The sequence below is a fragment of the Eptesicus fuscus genome, chromosome 9 (assembly GCF_027574615.1).
Source record: "Eptesicus fuscus isolate TK198812 chromosome 9, DD_ASM_mEF_20220401, whole genome shotgun sequence".
Lineage (NCBI taxonomy): Eukaryota > Metazoa > Chordata > Mammalia > Chiroptera > Vespertilionidae > Eptesicus > Eptesicus fuscus.
The window spans coordinates 51067656-51088929 of record NC_072481.1 but is presented as its reverse complement, the minus strand read 5'-3'; the positions used below and the strand labels follow the sequence as shown (position 1 = coordinate 51088929).

Below are 21274 nucleotides of genomic sequence, written 5' to 3'. Positions count from 1 at the left end.
AGAGGACACTGCTTTTTACATTTACAATTAATTCTACACAAATATTTGTTTAATTCGACAATGTGGTTAATCACCAAGGTGAAACTGAAAGTTACCAAAACTGAATGGTGGTAGCAAAGTTAATAAATTCAGTTCATAATAATTATGCACATGCTAGTTATAATAATTTACTGTCCATACCAAATTTTTATAAGCATTGCAATTAAATATAAAATGCATATTAGAAATATAATGAGTAATTAGGGCAACATAACTAATAGGCATGAAATTCCCAAAGCTTATTAAAATGTTAAAAGACAAAACCTGTTCTACCTAGTGTTTTTGCATATTTTCTATAGCCAAATGAATGTCAGTAGAGTCTGTCTATTGTTTTACCATTTTTGGTTTTTAGGAATTATGCATTTAAAATGCCCTGCGAATATTTGGTTTAGTTATCAATTACAGGTTTCTTTTCAGCTTGGAAGAAACAGAGCTAAAACACACACACACACACACACACACACACACACACACACACACACACACACATTGAAATAATTTATTTTGATGCTATGACTAGGCTATCTCAAAAGATTACTTCAGTAAGAAGAAATTCTTAGTGGAAAATAAACTTTTCCAGGCAAACCCATTGAACTCTCTGTGACTTTAGTGTGGAAGAGACTTTCAGCCAGAATGGCTCATTGATGACTAAGTGACTGCTTTGACTAATGGGCATTGCAGATATGACAGAGAGCAGACACATGAATGAGAAATAGATGCTGTCTTATGTCAGCAAGATGTGGTGGTTCTTTGTTACACAGTATTAGTGTGGCAATAGCTGACTAAAACATGGCATAAGCCCAAAGGTTATCAGTAATTGCTTTCTGAGTCACATTATATTGGTGGAAGCCATAGACAAACACTGCTTGAATTTTTTCTAGAACTCTACTGTCCAGAAATATGGTATTTTAATGCCAAGCTATATAGTGTTACATTTGATATTATATTGTATATGAGAATAAAATGCTAAAGTTAACCATTTACTTTCAGATGCTTTGTTTCAAATAATATCTAAGTACTATAAGGAATATATTAGATTTAATGAAATATATAAATAGATATAATAAACTAGGGGTTCAGTGCATGAATTTGTGCACCTTGGAAGGAACTGTGGGCCATGAAGCTGCGGTAGACATGGGGAGGGGGAGGTCCTCGGCCCATCCTCCATGCCCCAAACTGTGGGCCATGAAGCTGCGGTAGACATGGGGAGGGGGAGGTCCTCGGCCCATCCTCCATGCCCCAAACAAACCTCCATGGCCCCTAGTGCCCTGTATGCTGACAGCCTTGCTTCTGCTGCCACCGCTCCCACATACTGACAGCGCCAGCCCCGCTCTCACCCACTGATGGTGTGAAGCAATTGGGGCCAGTGCCAGCAGCGGGTGTGAGCAAGGCTGGTGCTGTTAGCAGGTGCGAGCGGCAGCTGCTGCCCTGATCGCCCCTTAGGAGCAGGGGGAGGTAGAGAAACTGTCAGGGGCGATCAGGGCCAGCAGCCGCCACTCACACCCACTGATGATGCTGAGTGATTGGGACTGGCTCCGGGCACTGTCAGCAGGTGTGAGCACCAGGCAGGACAGCAGCACACAGGAGCAAAGAATGTTCAGTAACCACCAGAAGCTCGCCCCAATTACAGAGACCAGTGCCCCGCCTTAGTCTGGTGCCCACTCTCACTCACCTGCTCCACAATCCCGCTGCAGCCAATGCTTGCCATGTTCCACACACACACCCTGGTGGTCAGCGCACATCATAGCAACCAGTTATTCAGTTGTTCTGGTTGTTCTGCCATTCGGTCTATTTGCATATTAGCTTTTGTTATATAGGATATATTAGACATATTCATTATTGATTATATATTGATAATATATGTACTTTACATATTCATCTAAGTTTATAGGGATGAAAAAACAAGGTTATTATTATATAGCAAAAACATGAAGGTCACCTATTTGCAGACATTGCATTATTCATTTTACAGACACACAATTCCTGTATGGATTGTACTTTCTAATGAGGGAAAAAAGACAATCATCAAACAAAGAAGTAAATATATGCTATGTCATATGGAGATTGTTATTAATGAGAACAATAATGAAGGTTAAAAAGGAAGGGGTTGTACATAAGGGGATAAAATTATATTTTATATACAGGGTCAGGGTAGTCCTCCTCACTAAGGTGAAGTTGGAGTAGAGCCTAAAAGGAAATGAAGATGCAAGCAAGACATATCTATATCTGAGGGGTGAGTATTCCAGACTGAGGAATAACCAAGTATAAAGAACCTGAAGTAGGAACATTCTTGTTCCATGTTCCATGAATATCCACCATAGTAGTCAGTCCAGCGTGGCCAGAGCTGATTGGGCAAGAGAGAAAATGGACAGAAGTATGGTCAGAGAAAGAGCAGGCAAGTCAGATTACTTAGGGATCCATGGACAACTGTAATGCATTTGACTTCTATTCTGAGAGAAGGGGGAAGCCAGAGCATTGTTGTGGGTAATAGTAAGGGTGGAGGATGTCTCTTGTTTTAACAGAAACACTATGGCCACGACACTGAGAGTGGCCTATCAAGGGGGAAAGGCAAAACCAGGGGTTACCAGTAGTGAGATTTCCAAGCAAGAGATAATGTTGGCTTGCACCATCATAGTAGTTATAAGGTGGTGAGGAGTGATAAGATGCATTTTAAAGGCAGACCTACAAAATTATAGAGTCTCTCAAGACTTGGGAATGTTCTGTAATGGCACTTGTGGACTGGTAATAAAGTTGTTATTATTCATCAAATGCACAGATAAGTTTTACAGGATGAGTGCAATAAATAGAGAGGAATCTCATGATTTTTGACGTAAGGGGCACTAAATAAGATTGAGATTATAAGGAGGGTAGCAGCTGAATACAATACATATATATTCTTTCTGAGCAAAGGGAGAAAGGGCCCAGACATTTGTGTGCTGCTGTTGCTAACATGGAATTTCTTACTTGTCAGTCAGACTTTTCTTTTCTTGACGCACCCTTTAGTTGTTAAATTACTTTGGCTGTTGGAGTTTCCTCACACCATGTTTAGCTTAATCATTTTATGAAGGATGACATTTTTTCTTTGTAAAACATTCATACTCTCTAATATTCCATACTATTGTCTATGAAAATTACAGTGCTTTTACCACACTTCCTCCCACGTCTTTTGATTTCTTTAAGATACACTATTTGTGAGTAAAATGTCTCTCTTACTTTATGTCTTCTTATTCTTTTGATTTTAGTTTCTACGTATTATGTTTGCTGTGATTTAGCTTTCTCCATAAATAGAAGTATGCGAAACTGTGTTTTACAAATGCAAAGAAAAATTACCTCTAAGTTCTACATCTAGCATCCCTTTCTGCTGTGTTGTTTTTCTACTTGTTCATAAGTTTATGGCAAGTCTATGCATGAAGAACATCTGTGTCACTGTCATGACCTCTGTTGCCTTACTCTTTAAATCACATAGAAATGCTTTAGCAATGCAACTTCCATGATGCAGGTGTAAGGACACAGTGGATTGCTACCTCAAAATACATGGAGAGGAGAAATGGTTCAGTTCAATGCTCATTTTCTTACTAGGGAATCTGTGCCTATACTTTTGGAAAATGTCATTCACTTAACACATTCCTATATTCTTGCTAGACATCTAACATTCTCTGTCATGCATTTGAGGATGGTGGGCAGGGAGAAAAGAATAGTTTACAACTGTATTTCTATAATATAAATCTTATTTTTTATTTTAATTTTTAATTTTTTATCTACTTAAATGCTTTCTTTTTTCTAAGAATATGTTTGGAAAGTAACTCTTTAGAATATATTAGTAATATGAATTGTTCATTTTCTTATAATTAAACAATTCTAATCAGCTTTTTAAATGTGCTATTTTAAGATTATTGAAGGGCACAGAAACAAAAAGAAATAATAAGCCATTCAGTCAACTAAAAAATCGGGTCCAGTGATTACTCAGCATAGGGCCAACACCATACCAGCTCAAGGCTCCCTGTGCCTTCACATGTACTATTAGGTCCTTGAAGAAGTTGGCCCTGGGGCCAGAGAGAAACATGGTCTGGTGAGAAACTAGCCCAAGGAAAGATTCCGCTGGTGTTATCCCCATCTATTACCAAATACATCTTCATTGCTCTCATTTTTTAACACTTATGGACTGCAAAAATATTAAATTTATATATGACTTATTTATTCATATGCTGAGAGATCAATATTAATCTTTGAAAATGAACCATGACTTGCAACATAACAACAGCAACAAAAAGCACAGAATAGAAGTTTAAATAACATATCTTTACTGATTACCACAACTAGAAAATTTTCCTCATGAGAAAAAAATTCCTAACAATATTTTCATGTTTTCTGGGTAATCTAAAGAAAGCATTTGAACTCTTCTCATCTTTAATTTATTTTTGGGGGGGTATTCACTAAAAAATAATTTTATATTAGGAAATGTATAATATCTTTAATAGGAAAATAAAGCATTCAAATGTTTAAGAATTAAGAAGGTTTAGATTGATGGACAACGTTTGTTACAAGATGGTCAAGATAGCACATGCTGAGAATAGACATGTCTTTGGAAATCCCAACTTCACAGTTCTTGCAAATGTGTCCCATGTATCCAAATCAATCATATACAACTATAGTTTCAGCATGACTGACAACAGAGAAGAGATCAAATCATGAGTGCAGTCTGAAGAAAGAAAGTTTGGGTTCACTAGCTAGGAAAACAGTGAACCATTTAATTCCTATTGATAAAACTGGTGGCCCAAAAAATTTCAGACATTTTACAGTTGATGCATCTCTGGAGTGAGCATTTGCTGACTATAAGGGGACAGCTACTTCAAGCTGTAATTTCGCTAGTGCTAATCCTTGCCAAAAACATTATATATGAATGAATTCTGCCTAAGCACCAACAAACTCCTCATTATATAACCCTTTCTCTCCTTATTGTCCTTTTATTGACTTCATGAGTCACAGATAACCCAACCATTCATTCTTCAATGCTTCCTAGCAGATACACATTAATAATCAACACACTATCAGATCCATTCACACCACAATATAAACGGCTAATGAGAGCTTGCATATATTTAGCCACTTTGAACATGTTAATTATTATAAAAGCATCAAACCATAAATTTAGGAAAAGAATCTTTGATGTTTAGTTTTAAAAAATGTACAGATTTTTCTTTAACGGTTTTAAGAGACCAATGCAAGGGCCTTCACCAATGCCCCTAAAATCAGACTTAATATGCAATTGCTATCTTAGCTCTGAAATGTTTTACAAAATATTTTGTTTTTATGTATATGTGCAAACATAAGGGATCTGAGATAACAGCTTAGTACACTACATGTTTAATAAAACTATGGAAGTCAAGTTTATATATGAAATTCCACTTATTGTCTTTCTTGTGAAAGAGAAAATGATCTCATCACATGCTTAACTGAATCAATACATCGATCCTTTTTATGCCTTACAATGATCTTCTGTATGTATGCCCTAACCTATAATGTACCTTCACAATTGCATGTCTTTCATGAGAGGATACCTTTTGTGTTCCATACAATTTTTATTTTGTATCACAGTTATGAACTTATGCCTCTTCCTTCTTGGTCAACAAGAAATAAGACAAGATTTACCACAAATGCCTTTTAAGGAGCATTTTCTTGGTTAACTACACTAAAAAAAGTAGAATGCGGATGGAATTCTGGGAGAGTAAAAATGATATACTAGTCCAGATTTTGATTAAATTCATCACATGTTTACAGTACCTAAACAATGTGTTTTTTAAAAAATCAATTCCCTTTTCTATCCAGACCTTATCATGATTCCATGCTTTTAAATGAAGCATATCTGTGATACCCTATTAACTTGTAATAATTCCTATTTAGTAATAGCTAATGTTTACTTCTAACTCAGTGAAAAGCACTGAGGTAAGCACTTTCCATGATGTGTTTTATGTTGTCTATGTAGCAATCCTGGGAAGTAGGCATTCTTTAATTTGCAGGTGAAAAACAACTAAGGTTTAGAAGGGTTAGGTAAACAATGAATGTTAGAACCACTTTTGTTTGACTGCAAAGCAGATCCTTTTTACTACACTATTTTGCCACTGGCTAAATGTTTAAGGTCTTGGGAAGCTGGAGGTACATTATAAACTGGATTATTTTCATCCCCTGAGAAAGCAGCCAGGGATGTAATTCAATGTGAAAGTCCTTTATGTTATGAAAATTATGATTCAGCTGTATTTCAGTAGTGTGACTTTTTTCAAAAAAAAAAATCTCACTAAATAAATTCTTTTAAAAAATGTTTCTCTTAGCAATAACATGGAGTTCTTAGTTTTCTGTGAGAAGAAATTAGTCCATAATGCAAGGATATATTTGCTTCATAGAAGTTGGTTATTGACCTTGTGATCCATTTCATTGGGATCAATGGCAACCTTTGAAAGATTATCAAATTATGCAACTATCATCAATTTTCATCTGTGACAATAGTTTACTGAACACATCCTATATGATGTGTTCTCTGATAGGTACTGGAAACCTTAGATTTTTTTTAAAGATTGTCTATTTGATCAAGGCTGTTTTAGTGTAGCTCACAAGTTCTAGAATCTAGACCAAGGTCAACATACTTATTTACTACAGTGCTTTTTTATGTCGTTTCTATAGGATGAATTTCTTAATGACTTGTTTTCTTTTACTAATTCTCATCCTTCTTTATTGTTGTAATTATTTAATATGGTACTTTCATCATTTTCCATCATTTTGAGAGGGAAAAGGTGATGTTCAAAATACTTTTGCAATTGGAACTCTCAAGTTTCATTTCAACTATCTCAGTTCACTAAGGCTCACTCTTTCTTATTTTTTTAATAATAAGACTGTACAAAACCAACATTCCCATTGAGAATGGCAAGAGAGGAAGGATGTCTTGTGGCTGGTGTCATGTAACTAAAAAAAAAACTTGAATCTCAATTAGGCTTATTGGGTGCCAAATGCTAAGGTTCTGTTGCTTGCACCTGCAGAGCCTGGAGTTTGGGATGAAGAACCTTCAATTATCTTCATCCTGAAATTACTGGCTAAACAATGAAAGGAAATAATTCCACTGAGTAAATGAAAAGGGAAGAATGTTCTTTTATAAGCATCTAATCACACAGGAGTTAAATATTCCTTCTATACCCTTTCACTCCTGGCTTTTCCCAACATCTGTTCTTTGCTATTCCCCACATCTGTATAATAACATTTTTCTGAAATTAATTTGTTTTAGTGTTCAATTGCTTCAGGTCACAGTCATATACAATCTGACATAAAGGCACTATCCCTAAACTTCAGCAATAAAGGTGAATCAGTTTATTCCAAAGGATGCCATTTGTACTCATCAATTTGAGAGGTCTTCTTTGCTACTTTAATGTAATAGAAAGACATTATATCTGAGCAGAACAAAAAACTATCTCCATGGAAAGAAAAACAGTTCCAGAAACCCAAACACATGTAGATGCACACATTTACACTCCCACTCCCTATAAAAACAGCTTGCATTGCTGGTCTATGGCCAGAATTCACAGAGCAATGGAGTGTGGTGGTAAAAAAAAAATAGGCTCTGGGAGCAATCACTCAGGTTGTATTATTTGATTGTCTTTTCTAGGAAGGGCCCAATTTGATTTCTTAGGACATGGAACATTTTAGTGGGAAAGGAGTGCTTTGTATGACTTAGTCAAGCATGCTTATAATTCATTACTAGAGGCCTGGTGCATGGATTTGTGCCTGGCCTGTGCCCTCTCACAATCCGGGACCCCTCAGGCGAATGTCAGATTGATGGTTTCAGCCTGATCCCCACAGGCCAAGTGGGGATCCAGCTAAAACCAGCAGTCCAACATCCCCCAAGTGATGCAGTAGTGCACAAAGTGGCAGGTGGCCAGGGAGGAGCCCCAACTCCAGGCCAGGCGCCGCACCACTCCCGCTCATCCTGGCCCTACTGCGCTCGCCGCCACTGCCACGGCATCTGTGCTCACCAGCCTTGAGCTCATCAGTCAGCTGAGTGGCGTGCCTGCTGTGGGAGTGCACTGACCACCAGAGGGCAGCTCCTGCATTGAGTGTCTGCCCCCTGGTGGTCAGTGTGCGTCATAGTGACCTGTCAACAGGTTGTTCAGTTGTTCAGTTGTCCAGTTGCTTAGGCTTTTATATATATAGATTATAGCTCCAGCTGTAGAATTAATTAGTCATAAGTGTTGTGAGGTCTATATTTCTGGCAAGTAAATACCTTGATAATGCAAATAATTGAGGTCTTCCCATGTAAAATTCATGAATACATTATAGCTCAGGAGCCTGTTGAATTAGTGATGATTTTTGACCTGAAAAGTCATGGATCACATAACATGGAATGTAGAATAGACCTTAGACATCTACTAGTCAAACTGTCCAGTATACTCAGAATATGTCCCAAGAAATAGAGGCCCACAAAAATTCAAATATAAAAACTTTTGCAATTTTGTGGTCTCATATGTTTGGAAAAAGTTCCATGTGATAAGAAATTCATACATCACAGTTTCTGAGATATGCTCTAGAAAAGAAACTTACTGGGTATAATCAGACATTTCTGTGGCCACAGAACTCTTTTATGTATGCAAAGTAATAGGGCTCAGAATGATGTAAACTTGGAAATTTGACTATAAATGTCCTGTCACTGCCAGTTAACTAAAATGAGTTGATTCAGATCCAATGTGACCAATGATCTAATTAATTAAAATTATCTCAATTCCCACCTTTCCTGTGGATTGGGCAGTGACTTTCTCATCATTCAAAAAATAGTCTTCTAGCTGTGCTGTTTCCTCACCTGTCTCTCTGCGACTTTGTTTCACACAGCAGCTAAAGAATCTTTATAAAATGTTCATTAAACCATGTCACTCCTCCACTACAAATATCTAAAACTTCATCTCCTTAGAATAAAATTCAAAGACCATCTTGTTCCTCCTTTAATCTGCTAAACAGGTTTCTGTCTCGAGAAGGCTCTCAACTCAGGCCTTTGACTTCTCTGTTTCCTCTTACTTTAATAATTTCCTACAGATAAACACTTGATTCCTTTTCTCACATCATTCAATGCTCTGCTCAATTAATGCCTTGTCGGTAAGGGTCTGTTCTTTTACCTTGCTCAGTTTTCATTTCAGTTCATATCAATCCCTTACTATTTATATAAATTTAAAAATATATTTAGTTTGCACATGTATGTACACCCCCCCAAAAAAAAATAAACCCCCAAATTCCTAAACCTCAAAAATAATATTCCTATGAGACCAGGAGTGTTATTTTTATCAATGTGACCCATAATAAACATATTTGTTGAATTGATGAAGGTATTAAAAGCAAATAAGTGGATTAATCTTCCTCTTAAGCAGTCATTTTCAAAAGAGGTAGAATAATATGAATAAGGGTTTATTCATATTCCCAAGAATAATCAATAGAGCCTTCAAGTTCAAGTTAAGAATTTTAGCCTCAAAATGAAATCTATGTGAGACTCTCCTCTCCATATTGATTACCCATAGCTCATAACTCTTTAATTCTGTAACACAAAAAAATACTCTGGGGACTTTTTTATTATGCTCAATTTTAATTTTTGATTCATCTTTTATAAACTTCCATATGACATTTTTTGTGTTCATCACTGACAAGAGGATCATGTTCCTTTAACTTGTGTGGTAAAACACCTAGTACTGAGCCATATGCACGCTGTACTGCATAAAAGCATTTTAATGACAAATTAGATTTTTATTTCAGTTCATTACGCCTGGGTTTGCAGGCAGTGTTCCAGATTTCATGGTTTAGTTTGTAATGAGTCACGGCCCCCTAGACAAACAAGAGACTAATTGATCTAACCAGGTTATCAATAGAAGCTTGTGATGGGTCTCCTATTGCATATGGTTATTTCATCTTCAATAACAATTGAATATCATAAAAGATTATGGTCCCTAAGTGTGACAGGGAGAAAGAGAAATAGAAGTTTGTGAGGACAAGAGTGAAAATACAATCTGATCTATACCTCTCACAAGCAAAACAGTGTCATAATAATAGACAAATAGGTGGGTTTTTATTTATAGACTAGGGGCCCAGTGCACGAAATTCGTGCACTGGGGGTGGGGGGTCCCTCAGCTCAACCTGCCCCCTCTCACATACTGGGATCCCTCAGGGGATGTCCTACTGCTGGCTTAGGCCCGCTCTCCACGGGGAGCGGGCCTAAGCTGCAGTCTGGCATCCCTTTGTGGGAGGCGACCAGGCTGATCAGGGGAAGGCACCAGCCCCATCACCCCGCTGCTGCAGCCACTGCCAGTCACCACAGCCACCAAGGTGTTTTCATCAACATGGACTCCAGTCCCTTCACCATGAAAAAATGACAACTTTCTTTAGGCATTTTCAAGATGTGTCTTTCATAAGATATGACATTTCTTTCTTTTTTTATTTTTTTATCCTCACCTGAGGATGTTTCCATAGACTTTTAGAGAATGTCGAAGAGAAAGGGAAAGACAGAGAGAAACATCAAAGTGAGAGGAACACTTTGATTGGTTGCCTCCTGCATGAGCCCTGACCTGGGCCCCAGCCAGGGAGGAGCCTGCAACCTAGGTACATGTCCTTGATCAGAATTGAACCCAGACCCTGCGGTCGGCAGACTGAGGCATTATCCACTGAGCCAAACTGGCTAGGGCAGGATATGTAATTTCTTAGCCCTCCAGCAGCAGACTTTCATTTTTTTCTCCAGAAGTGTGGTGGAAAAATCCTAGATCACCTTTTTGGATTCTTATTATCCCAGTTACTAAGAATATTACCAGTGGCATACAGGAAGCTTAGCCAATGAGCAGTCAGAAAAGGTGTTTCCTCTGTAGTTCACACCAATCGCTGGCTGGGCCCTACCCAGGCCTAAAGCCTCTGATCGATGCTTTAGGCCTGAGCAGGGGAGTCCCAGCTCCCTCCGATCACCGGCTCCACCCCTGCCCAGGCCTAAAGCCTCTGGCCTATGCTTTAGGCCTGGGCAGGGGACCCCCAGCTACCTCTGATCACCGGCTCCGCCCCTGCCCCCTCAGCTCTAATTGCAGGCTTGGCCTTGCACAGGAACCCCCTGGCTCAGGTCCTTCCCAGGCTGCACAGGGCCCACACAGGGCCTACCTCAGAGTGACCTGGGTGCCAGGATGTTCCCGGGACCCAGGCGCTGGGGCCTATGTATGCAAATTAACCACCATCTTTCTTGGGTTAATTTGCATACTCACTCTGATTGGCTATGGGTGTAGCGGAGGTACAGTCAATTTACATGTTTGTCTATTATTAGGTAAGATGTCTTTTGTATATTTTATTTCCTTTAATAGGGGAACATGAATCTTTGCTTAATATAGAAACCATTATTAAAATAATTCCTGATATGATTGAGTGTTTGTGTATTTGTATTTGTGCATATATATATATATATATATATATATATACACACACATATACATATATATGTATATGTCTATATATAGTATCCCTCAAAAATGTATATAGACACTTTGCTTAAATTATAAAGGTAGTGTTTATTAAAAATAGAATTCATTTTAAAATTTGAGCTATCATTTGTCAAAGTGTGTATACATTTTTTGGACACCCTGTATATGTAGTATATATTTACAGATATCCTATGTAATAAAAGAGTAATATGCAAATTGATCGTACCTCCATTACACCCACAAGCCACGTCCACCAGGCAATCAGCAGTGAGTATGCAAATTAACCCAATCAAGATGGCTGTGGCCACGGAGCAAGCAGAGGCTTGGGTTTCTGCAGTAATGGAGGAAGCCAAGCTTTCCACACACCCTGGCCTGCCCTAGCCTCTGCTCAAGGCTACAAAGTTTCAATTATAGAAGATAAATAAATCCCAACAAAAATGGCTGCAGCCATGGAGCTGGAGAGAGCAGGAGCCTTGGGTTTCCCCAGCAATGGAGGAAGCCAAGCTTTCCCCCCGCCCTGGATGGCCCTAGCCTCTGCTCAAGGCTACAAAGTTTCAATTATAGAAGATAAATAAATCCCCCCAAAAATGGCTGCCACAGAGCGAGCAGGAGGCTTGGGTTTCCCTGGCAATGGAGGAAGCCAAACTTTCCACCCTCCCTGGCTTGCCCTAGCTTCCGCTCAAGGCTACAAAGTTTCAATTATAGAAGATAAAGAAATCCCAGATACCAGGGCCTCCTCTTGGGTCGCTGGAGGGCGTGGCCTGCCTGCAAACCACAACAGGCCCCTCACCCAGGCCACCCTGTGCCCCAAGGGAACCCCCACCCTGATCCAGGACACCCTTCAGGGCAAACTAGCCAGCCCCCACCCGTGCACCAGGCCCCTATCCTATCTAATAAAAGAGTAATATGCAAATTGACCATCACTCCAACACACAAGATGGCTGCCACAAGATGGCCACCAAGGGAGAGACCAGGTCTGTAAGGGAGGGCAGTTGTGGGAAATCAGGCCTGCAGGGGAGAGCAGTTGGGGGGGGGGGTACCAGGCCTGCAGGGGAGGGCAGTTAGGAGTGACCAGGCCTGCAGGGGAGGGCAGTTAGGGGCAATCGGGCTTGCAGGGGAGCAGTTAGGCACCAATCAGGCTGACAGGGGAGTGGTTAAAGGGTGATCAGGCTGGCAGACAGAAGCGGTTTGGGGCAATCAGGAAGGCAGGCAGGCGAGCGGTTGGGAGCCAGCAGTCCTGGATTGTGAGAGGGATGTACCAGATTGGAGAGGGTGCAGGCTGGGCTGAGGGACACACACCCCCATGCACGAATTTCGTGCACCGGACCTCTAGTACATATATAAAAATGTGTGTACTGGTATGTATATTATCTCACATTTTCTTATGGGTGAGACTTTCTGGGTAAATATGTTCATTATTTTTTTAGCATTATTTCCAAGCACTTTAATAAAAATATTTTTTTGATTTTTTTTCAGAATTATAAGTTAAACTTTTACTATTAAGAATAAAAATACAATCAATGATTCTCTCTCATCATAAAAAAACATTAAAAAAAAAGAATAAAAATACCACAGACATGTAGAGGTCTATAATTTCAAAGTGAATTATCACCCTTAACAGAAAATGATGGAGTTGCAAGGGTATTTTTTAAAGAAAAGGCAATGTTCTGTTGTAAGAGTGTTTACAGTTTTCATATTCACCACATATTGAAAAATCATTAAACTCTGTACTTTTTTATTGCTTTCTAAAGAAACCTAAAATATATCCAAAGTGCACATTTACTCAAGTCATTCATCTGAATGAATTAGTATTTCCATCCTCAAGGTTCCTATTATATTGAACTTTTTCTCACAATGTTATTTAAAATGTATTCTATGTTTTAAATATTGGTTGAAAAGAAAATACTAAAAAAGACATTCAAATAAAACTTCTAGAAGATAACATAGGAGAAAATCTAGATGACCTTGGGATTGGTGATGACTTTTTAGATATAATACCAAGAAGAATGATCTGTGGATGAAATGATTGATAAACTAGATTTTATTAAAATGAGAATTTTTACTCTGTGTTAAACACTATCAATAAAATTAAAAAACAAGCCACAGATGGGAGAATATATTTGTAAAAGGCATATTTTATAAAAGACTGTTATCTAAAATATACAAAGAACACTTAAAACTCAATAATAAGTATATGAACAACCCAATTTTAAAAATGGCCCAAAGACCTTAATAGACACCTCACCAAAGAAGATACACAGATGGCAAATAAGCATGTGGAAAGTCACTCCACATTATATGTCATAAGTGAAATGCAAATTTTAAAAATGAGATACCACTACACACTTATTAGAATAAATAAAATCTGACAACTCCAAATGATGGCAAGAATTTGGAGCAATAGCAACTTTCATACATTGCTGGTAGTAATTCATAATTGTACAAACACTTAGGAAGACAGTTTGACAGGTGTTTTTTTTTGTGTTTTTTTAGAAAACTAAACATACTTTTACCATATGATCCAAGGGACATAGAAACAATAAAAAAGAAACAGTTATGCCCTGGCCGGTTTTGCTCAGTGGATAGAGCGTCGGCCTGTGGACTGAAGGGTCCCAGGTTCGATTCTGGTCAAGGGCATGTGCCTTGGTTGTGAGCAAATCCCCAGTGGGTGGTGTGCAAGAGGCAGCTGATCAATGTTTCTCTCTCATCGATGTTTCTAGCTCTCTATTCCTCTCCCTTCCTCTCTGTGGAAAATCAATAAAATATATTTTAAAAAAAAAGAAACAGTTATAAATGAAGAACATAATATCTGGAATGAAGACTACACTAGAAAGAATCAACAACATGTTAGAAGAAGCCAAGAATCAAATAAGCAATTTAGAGGACAAGGTAACATAAAACACCAAAACAGACCAACAACAACAAAAGAATGTTAAAAAATGAAAGTCTAAGGGACCTCTGGGACACCATTAAGCATAGCAACATCCACATCATAGGGGTACCAAAAGGAGAAGAGGGAGATCAAATGATTGAGAAACTGTATGAAGAAATAATGGCTAAAAACTTTCCTAACCTAGTGAAGGAAAAAGACTCACAAGTCCAGGAAGCACAGAGTCCCAATCAAGATGAACCCAAAAAGGCACACACTAAGAAACATCATAATTAAAATGGGAAAGGTTAAAGATAAAGAGAGAATCTTAAGAGAAAGAAAATTACTTGCAAGGGAGCTCTCATGAGCCTGTCAGCTGATTTCCCAATAGAAACATTTCAGGCCAGAAGTAATTGACATGAAATATTCAAAGTGAAGAAAAGCAAGGAGCTACAACTAAGATTACCCAGAAAGGCTATCATTTAAAATTGAAGGTGAAATAAAGAGCTTCCTAGACATCAAAAATGAAAAGATAATGTGAAAAAGAAATTGGTATTTATATATAGGCATTCATGCATTGGTAATAAAGAAGCAGCAATATGATTGCCTTATGCTAGCCTAGTGTAATTGATATGTTTGCCTCAGAGTACTAAGGAAATCTCCAAACAATGATCTGATGAATTGATTGGAAAAAATCTGCATATGAGTAGACCCATGCAGTTCAAATCTGTGTTGTTCAAGGTCAACTGTATATACAAACACCTATGTATATATGTATGTAAGTGTGTGTTCACACACACACACACACACACACACACACACACACACAACTTTATATAAAAGCCCAGTGACCAAACTGCAGAATGACCAAAATGACCAGAATGACTGGTCACTATGATGTGCACTGCGGAGTCCGATCTGGGCCCGATAAGCCACCGCCAACCACCTGCGGCCCCTCCCCTTGGACTGCCCCACCCCTAATCAGACCCCTCACCCCAATCAGGGATAGGAACCCTCCCCCCGGCCAGCCAACCTCCCGGGGTCCCACCCCCTGGGCCGGCCCCCTATAGGCTTCGATCACCGGCCAGGCAGAGGGACCCCATCTGTGCAAAAATTCATGTACCTGGGCTTCTAGTATATATATGGCTAAAAACTTTATATATATATATATATATATATATATATATATACACACACACATAGAGATAAACAGATTATATAATAAGGAATTGACTCAGTGATTATACAAGCTGAGAAGTCCCACAATATGCTGTTTATAAGCTGGAGACCCAGAAAAGCCAATGGTATAGTTCAGTCTTGGTTTGAAAGTCTGAAACCCAGGGGAGCCAATGGTATAATAACTACTCAGAGGCTGCCTTAGCTCAGCAGTTAGGCAGAGAAGAGGTGAGTTCTCCCTGTGCCTTTTTTTCTCTTTAATCCCTCAGGGGATTATATGATGCAAACACACATTGGAGAGGGCAATATACTTTACTGAGTCCACTGGTTCAAATGCTAATATTTCATGGACACACGAAGAAATAATGTTTAGCAAATATCCATCCAGCATTCTGTGACCCAGTCCAGTTGACACAAAATCACCCATCACATTCCATCTCCTACTCTCTCTCTGTCTCTTTGCTTCAGCCACACTGATTTTTTTAAACGAATCAGCTTTCTAGAGCCTCAGACCTTACTGCAAGCTGCTCCCTCTTCCTGGAAGACTTGTGTTGCTTAAATCTTACCTTCTCATTGAGTCTTAATCAAATTACCCTACATAAAACTGCAATCCATTCCTTGCTCTAATGTCTCTTACCTTGCTGTATGTTTCACTATATATTTTATCAGATTCTAACATTTCATTTAAATTAATTATTTATGATACTTACTGCTTATATTCTGTTTCTCCATCCCCCTGGAGCAGTGGTCGGCAAACTCATTAGTCAACAGAGCCAAATATCAACAGTACAACGATTGAAATTTCTTTTGAGAGCCAAAAACCTACTTCTGCGCATGGGCCACGAAGTTTCAATCGCACTGTACGTAAGCGCCCGCACGTGGTATTTTGTGGAAGAGCCACACTCAAGGGGCCAAAGAGCCGCATGTGGCTCACGAGCCATGGTTTGCTGACCACTGCCCTAGAGTATAAGCTTCATCATGTCAAGAAGTTTAATTGTTTTGTGCCTTGGGAAATACCTGACAGTTATTGATGGCTCAATAACTATTTGATAAATAAAGGAATGACTATTCTACAAAAAAACCTTTTCAAGCATCATTTTGTGCCAAGCATTGTGCTCTGAGATCTGAATATGGCAAATTGATCACATATTTACCCTGCCTTCAGGAAACTAACAAGGAATCCTGAGCTACTCATAAATAAATGCAATACAAGATAGAAATACTAGTTTGGTATGAGAAATTTATAAACACTACTTAAAGACGGGAAAACTGTTTGTAGCCAGAGCAATAGGGAAGAGTTTGGAGATGGTCACACCTAAATTAGCACTTGAATCTGTAGAAATGAGGAAGAACAACATTCCAGGTAGAAGAAACCACATTTTAAAAAATCGCTAAAGAGCTAATGCATGGGGAGCAGACAGGGAAAAGCACAGAATATTGAAAGAGCTTAGGTTCTGAGTCAGCATGCCTGACTTCAAGTCCAAATTCTCCAGCTAAGCAGCTGTGTGACCTTAGACAAATTACTTACCTTCTCTGAGTTTCAATTTTTACATTTGTAAAAAGGTATAATACCATCTAGCTTTAAAGTATTGCTGTGAGGAAATCACGAACAAAAATCACCTAGTCCAGTGACTGGCTTCCAGTGATCACTCAATATCTGAGAGCTATTATTGGAGTATAGTTTGACTGGAGTGTAGATGAAGTGTGTCCCTCACCAATGCCATTTTCCAATAGGAAGCAAGGCCAAAATGTATTGCATTTACTCTACACTCTCTGAGAACATTCGTCTATTGTCCAATGTGAAAAATGAAGCTGAAAGTCTTGTATTAGAAGCATAACACCCTGAAAATGTGATGCATTGGCCTATCAGGCGTAAGATTGCTTTGGATTTAGAAGGAATGGAAATATATGTGTGTTATATTTCTGCTGAAGATTATTTGTACTTACCCACCAGTTTATTTGTGTGTGTTTCTTTTTCAGTTGCTCCTACGATCCAGGAAATTAAATCCGGTACCGTGGCCCCCGGACGCAGTGGATTGATAAGATGCGAAGGTGCAGGTGTGCCGCCTCCGGCCTTCGAATGGTACAAAGGAGAAAAGAAGTAAGGACTTTGTGATTGTTACTGTGTTCCAAGCACTTTGAGCTAATGGGTTTGTGTTTCAGATACTTACTTTAAGCAATTTCTTTAACTGGCTTGAATGATTCTCAACAGCCTCTTCCCAGGCAAGCAAACTGAAAGGAGGGGGGTCCCACATGGGAAAGAAGAGTAGCTAATAGCATCCTGAAGAAATGTCCACTTTGGTTTATATGATCTCAGAAATGCCTGCAAATCCCTCATCGCTGATTGTTTTATTTGTGCTTCTCCCTCTGAACCAGCACACCATTGCTCTTGCTGGCAACCGCGTTTAATTGGGAAGTAAACCAGCACTTAAAGGACTTGGGCACAGACTCCATGAGAGCACTCCAAAAGCCATGGGAGCCTCTGTCTCTGCCCAGCTTCCTTGATGAGACTCAACCCTCTCACCTGCCTTGCTCTCCCCCAAGACATTCTAACACTGTTTTATAGCTCACTGTGTTTTAGATATTCTGTCACTAAAGGGGCTGTAGAGGAAATAAAGTACATGGTTAAAGGACTATCCAATGTGATTTTTAAGGCTCCTCTAACTTCAGCTCTGTATGATTGTCCCCTTGAGAAACCTCAGAAGGCCTTGGCAAGAGCGTTTGAACAAGAGAAGTCAGGACTCCACTACTTTCTCTTTATTTTCAACCAGTAAGCTCATTCAAACCTCTTTAGCTGGTCTTAGCTATCAAAGAAGAGTGGGACCCCTGTGGATTAACTGGAAGATGGGATGTAGAGGGAAGGGTAGTAGCTATAAAGTAGAACTATATATTTCACTTTAAAATAAGGAGGGAGGTATTCAAGAAAATGTTAGGTTCAACCATGACTGTAGCTTTACCTAAAAAAAAAAAAAAAAAAGCAGCTATTTTGTATAGAATCTCTTCTACTATTTGGGATATTCACTTTTTAATTCTTTTAACTAATTAATTAATGATTTTACTAATTTCAAATCTACCTTTCTGTGGCTTCATGGAAGCCCCTGTGTTTTTATTTACTTAGAATAAAACAAACCTCTCTGGGGCCACCCTTGTTGCATCCTATAAGATTATGTATCCTCTAATACAACCTTCTCAGATTCTGGTTGATTCTGATTACCTCAGTTGAGATGTCTTCAATTTGTTTGTTTGTTTGTGTTTTTCTTTAGCATATTTGTTTCTTCTTCTCTTTTTTTAATCCTCACTGGAGGATATTTTTCCATTGATTTCTAGAGAGAATGGAAGGGAGGGAAGAGGAGGGGAGAGAGAGAGAGAAATATCAGCGGGAGAGAGCCATATATATTGATTGCCTCCCACATGCACCCCCTACCGGGGCTGAGGAACCTGCAACCGAGGTACGTGCCTTTGACCAGGAATCAAACCCTCGACCCTTGGGCCTACAGGTGGATGCTCTAACCACTTAGCAACTGTTCCAGGGCAAGATAACTTCAATTTGTGATTATCTTTATGGACAATCATCTAGAAAAGTGGTTCTCAATCCTTTGAAAGTTATGAACTCCTTTATTCAAATGCAATCTTGTTTGAAAGCCCAAAAAGTAATACCTATGAAAGTAATACTTCTCTGGTAGATATGGGATGGATGAATAGAACCTTAATTTCACCTGCTCAGAAACCTTCATTTCATGGGACATCCTTGCAGTCTCCCCATACCTCCCCCCCCCCACCCCATCCCTGAATCTCCACAAAAAATAATTAAAAAATTTTAAAAAACAGTTTAAATAATGACAAACTATGTTACATACCTTTCAAAGTCACTTTTGATCTTGTGTCATTTCTTTCTTAAAACCTAACAAACAATTATTCCCAGTAGTGCAAATGAGAGCTCATTTGTGAAAGTCCACTTTGCTTCCAATATTTTATGAGGTGATGTCCTGAATTGTTTGATTGTTCATTTGTTTTGGGGGTGTTTTTTTGTCTCTCTCTCTCTCTCTCTCATATTCTCTTTCTCTCCCTTTCCTAAATACAGCACCTTTAAAAAAATGGCTGTAATAATCCTTAGTACACTTTTTTGGTCTATAGCAATTATAGCAAAATGCCAATTGATGCTCATAGTCATAACTTCAGTGATTTTTTTTTCCTACTGAGGAGATGGACTATAGCTTTTATTGGATTTTCAAAGAATTTTAAAACCACTCATAAAAAGATAGATTAATATTCCCCAATTAGTGTCGCTCCCCAACACACTTGTACACCTAGAGAAGGTCTAGGAGCTGTGAAATCAAATGCATCTGTAGATAGCAAACATATTTTCATTTCAGATGAAAGTATACATTTATGTTTGTCAGGGTTAGAGTTGAGTAAATATTCAAATTCTCAAACATAATAATAATAATATACAAATTCCTCTCAATATTAGAGTAAAGCACACTTAAATATCTGCAGGAAATAGGAGAAAGAAATATGCTTGTTGCTGAGCAGTTGTTGTTACACTCACTAATTGGATCTACATGGTAGTTTCAGAGCCCAGGCCATTCAAATATTTACCTCATCAAAATGAAAAACTCACAAGCAATTGCTATTTGACAAGCAGTGTTCCAAATTTTTAATAAATATTAACCAGCTTATTTTTATAATGAACCTGTAAGATAGATATTGTTATTTTTTTCATCTTGTTTGGGAGAGATAAAAGCACAAAGTGTTTTCAGAGTAATTTGCACAAATTGATACACTTAGTGACAGAGCTTGGATTTGAACCCAAAAAGTCTTGCAGTTCTTCATGCAGAGTCCATGAATTTAACCCCTTCACTATGGCACTTAGTTTAAGTTATGGCCCCTCAGAGTCTATCAAAAATCAACTGAAATATCAATGTTAAAAGCCAAACGTAAAGGCATTGCAAGTCAATTATGAATTAGCAAAAGGAAATATGACACATAAAAACACCCAGTTATAATTTCCCAATTTATTTAGTCAAAGACACAAAAATAGTGGAATCAAAGTAGGCACACAGAGAAGAAACAGATACAGCATGTTTCTCAGTTGTTTTATTGACCTTCAGGTGTCTGACTAGAGCACGAAGCTGTCAGAGACCCTGTCAGAGTCAAGGAGAGTTTCTGCAACATCTGGAGAAATTTTATTTCCTAGAGATCTTTTATACTTGGGGCTTACAACTATATTCAGAAATAACTTATACACTTTCTTTACTTCTATTTAAGGAGATATTTATAAAAATTCACCTCTCTTAAATGTTCAAAGTCAGATATTCAATAAAATAAATATAAACAAATAAGCACAAACAAAAACAGAGACAGTACCTGACCATCCTTAGTCTTTTCTCTGTATAGCATTCTGCATCCTATGAAATCCATCTCTATGTACTGGAAATAATCTACTTGATAACCTTTAAAATCAAGTCTTGTCAAATTTAGCACAATTTAAAGAACATTAAAAAAAAAAGCAAATACTTACTGAGGACAAATCATTTTCTAGGCCCTTTAAATACTTTTAATTTTTTTTAGTCCTCAAATCTCTGTGAGGTACAATTTATTATTTTCAATTTACTGAAGGCAAAACTGAGATATGGCCCTTTGGAGTCTATCTACTTTAAGTTGTCATCAAAATACATTTTAGACTAGAGAATCAGTGCATGAAATTCATGCACTGGGGGGG

At 38.3% G+C, this 21274-nt stretch overlaps 1 protein-coding gene across 1 annotated transcript in view; it reads left to right on the top strand.

The window, feature by feature from the left end:
* NEGR1 (neuronal growth regulator 1) overlaps positions 1-21274 on the top strand; it is an 885056-nt gene that overhangs the window by 649992 nt on the left and 213790 nt on the right. The window contains exon 5 of the mRNA XM_054721081.1: positions 17533-17653. Within this exon, the coding sequence (XP_054577056.1) occupies positions 17533-17653 (121 nt within the window). The remainder of the gene's footprint in view (positions 1-17532; positions 17654-21274) is intronic.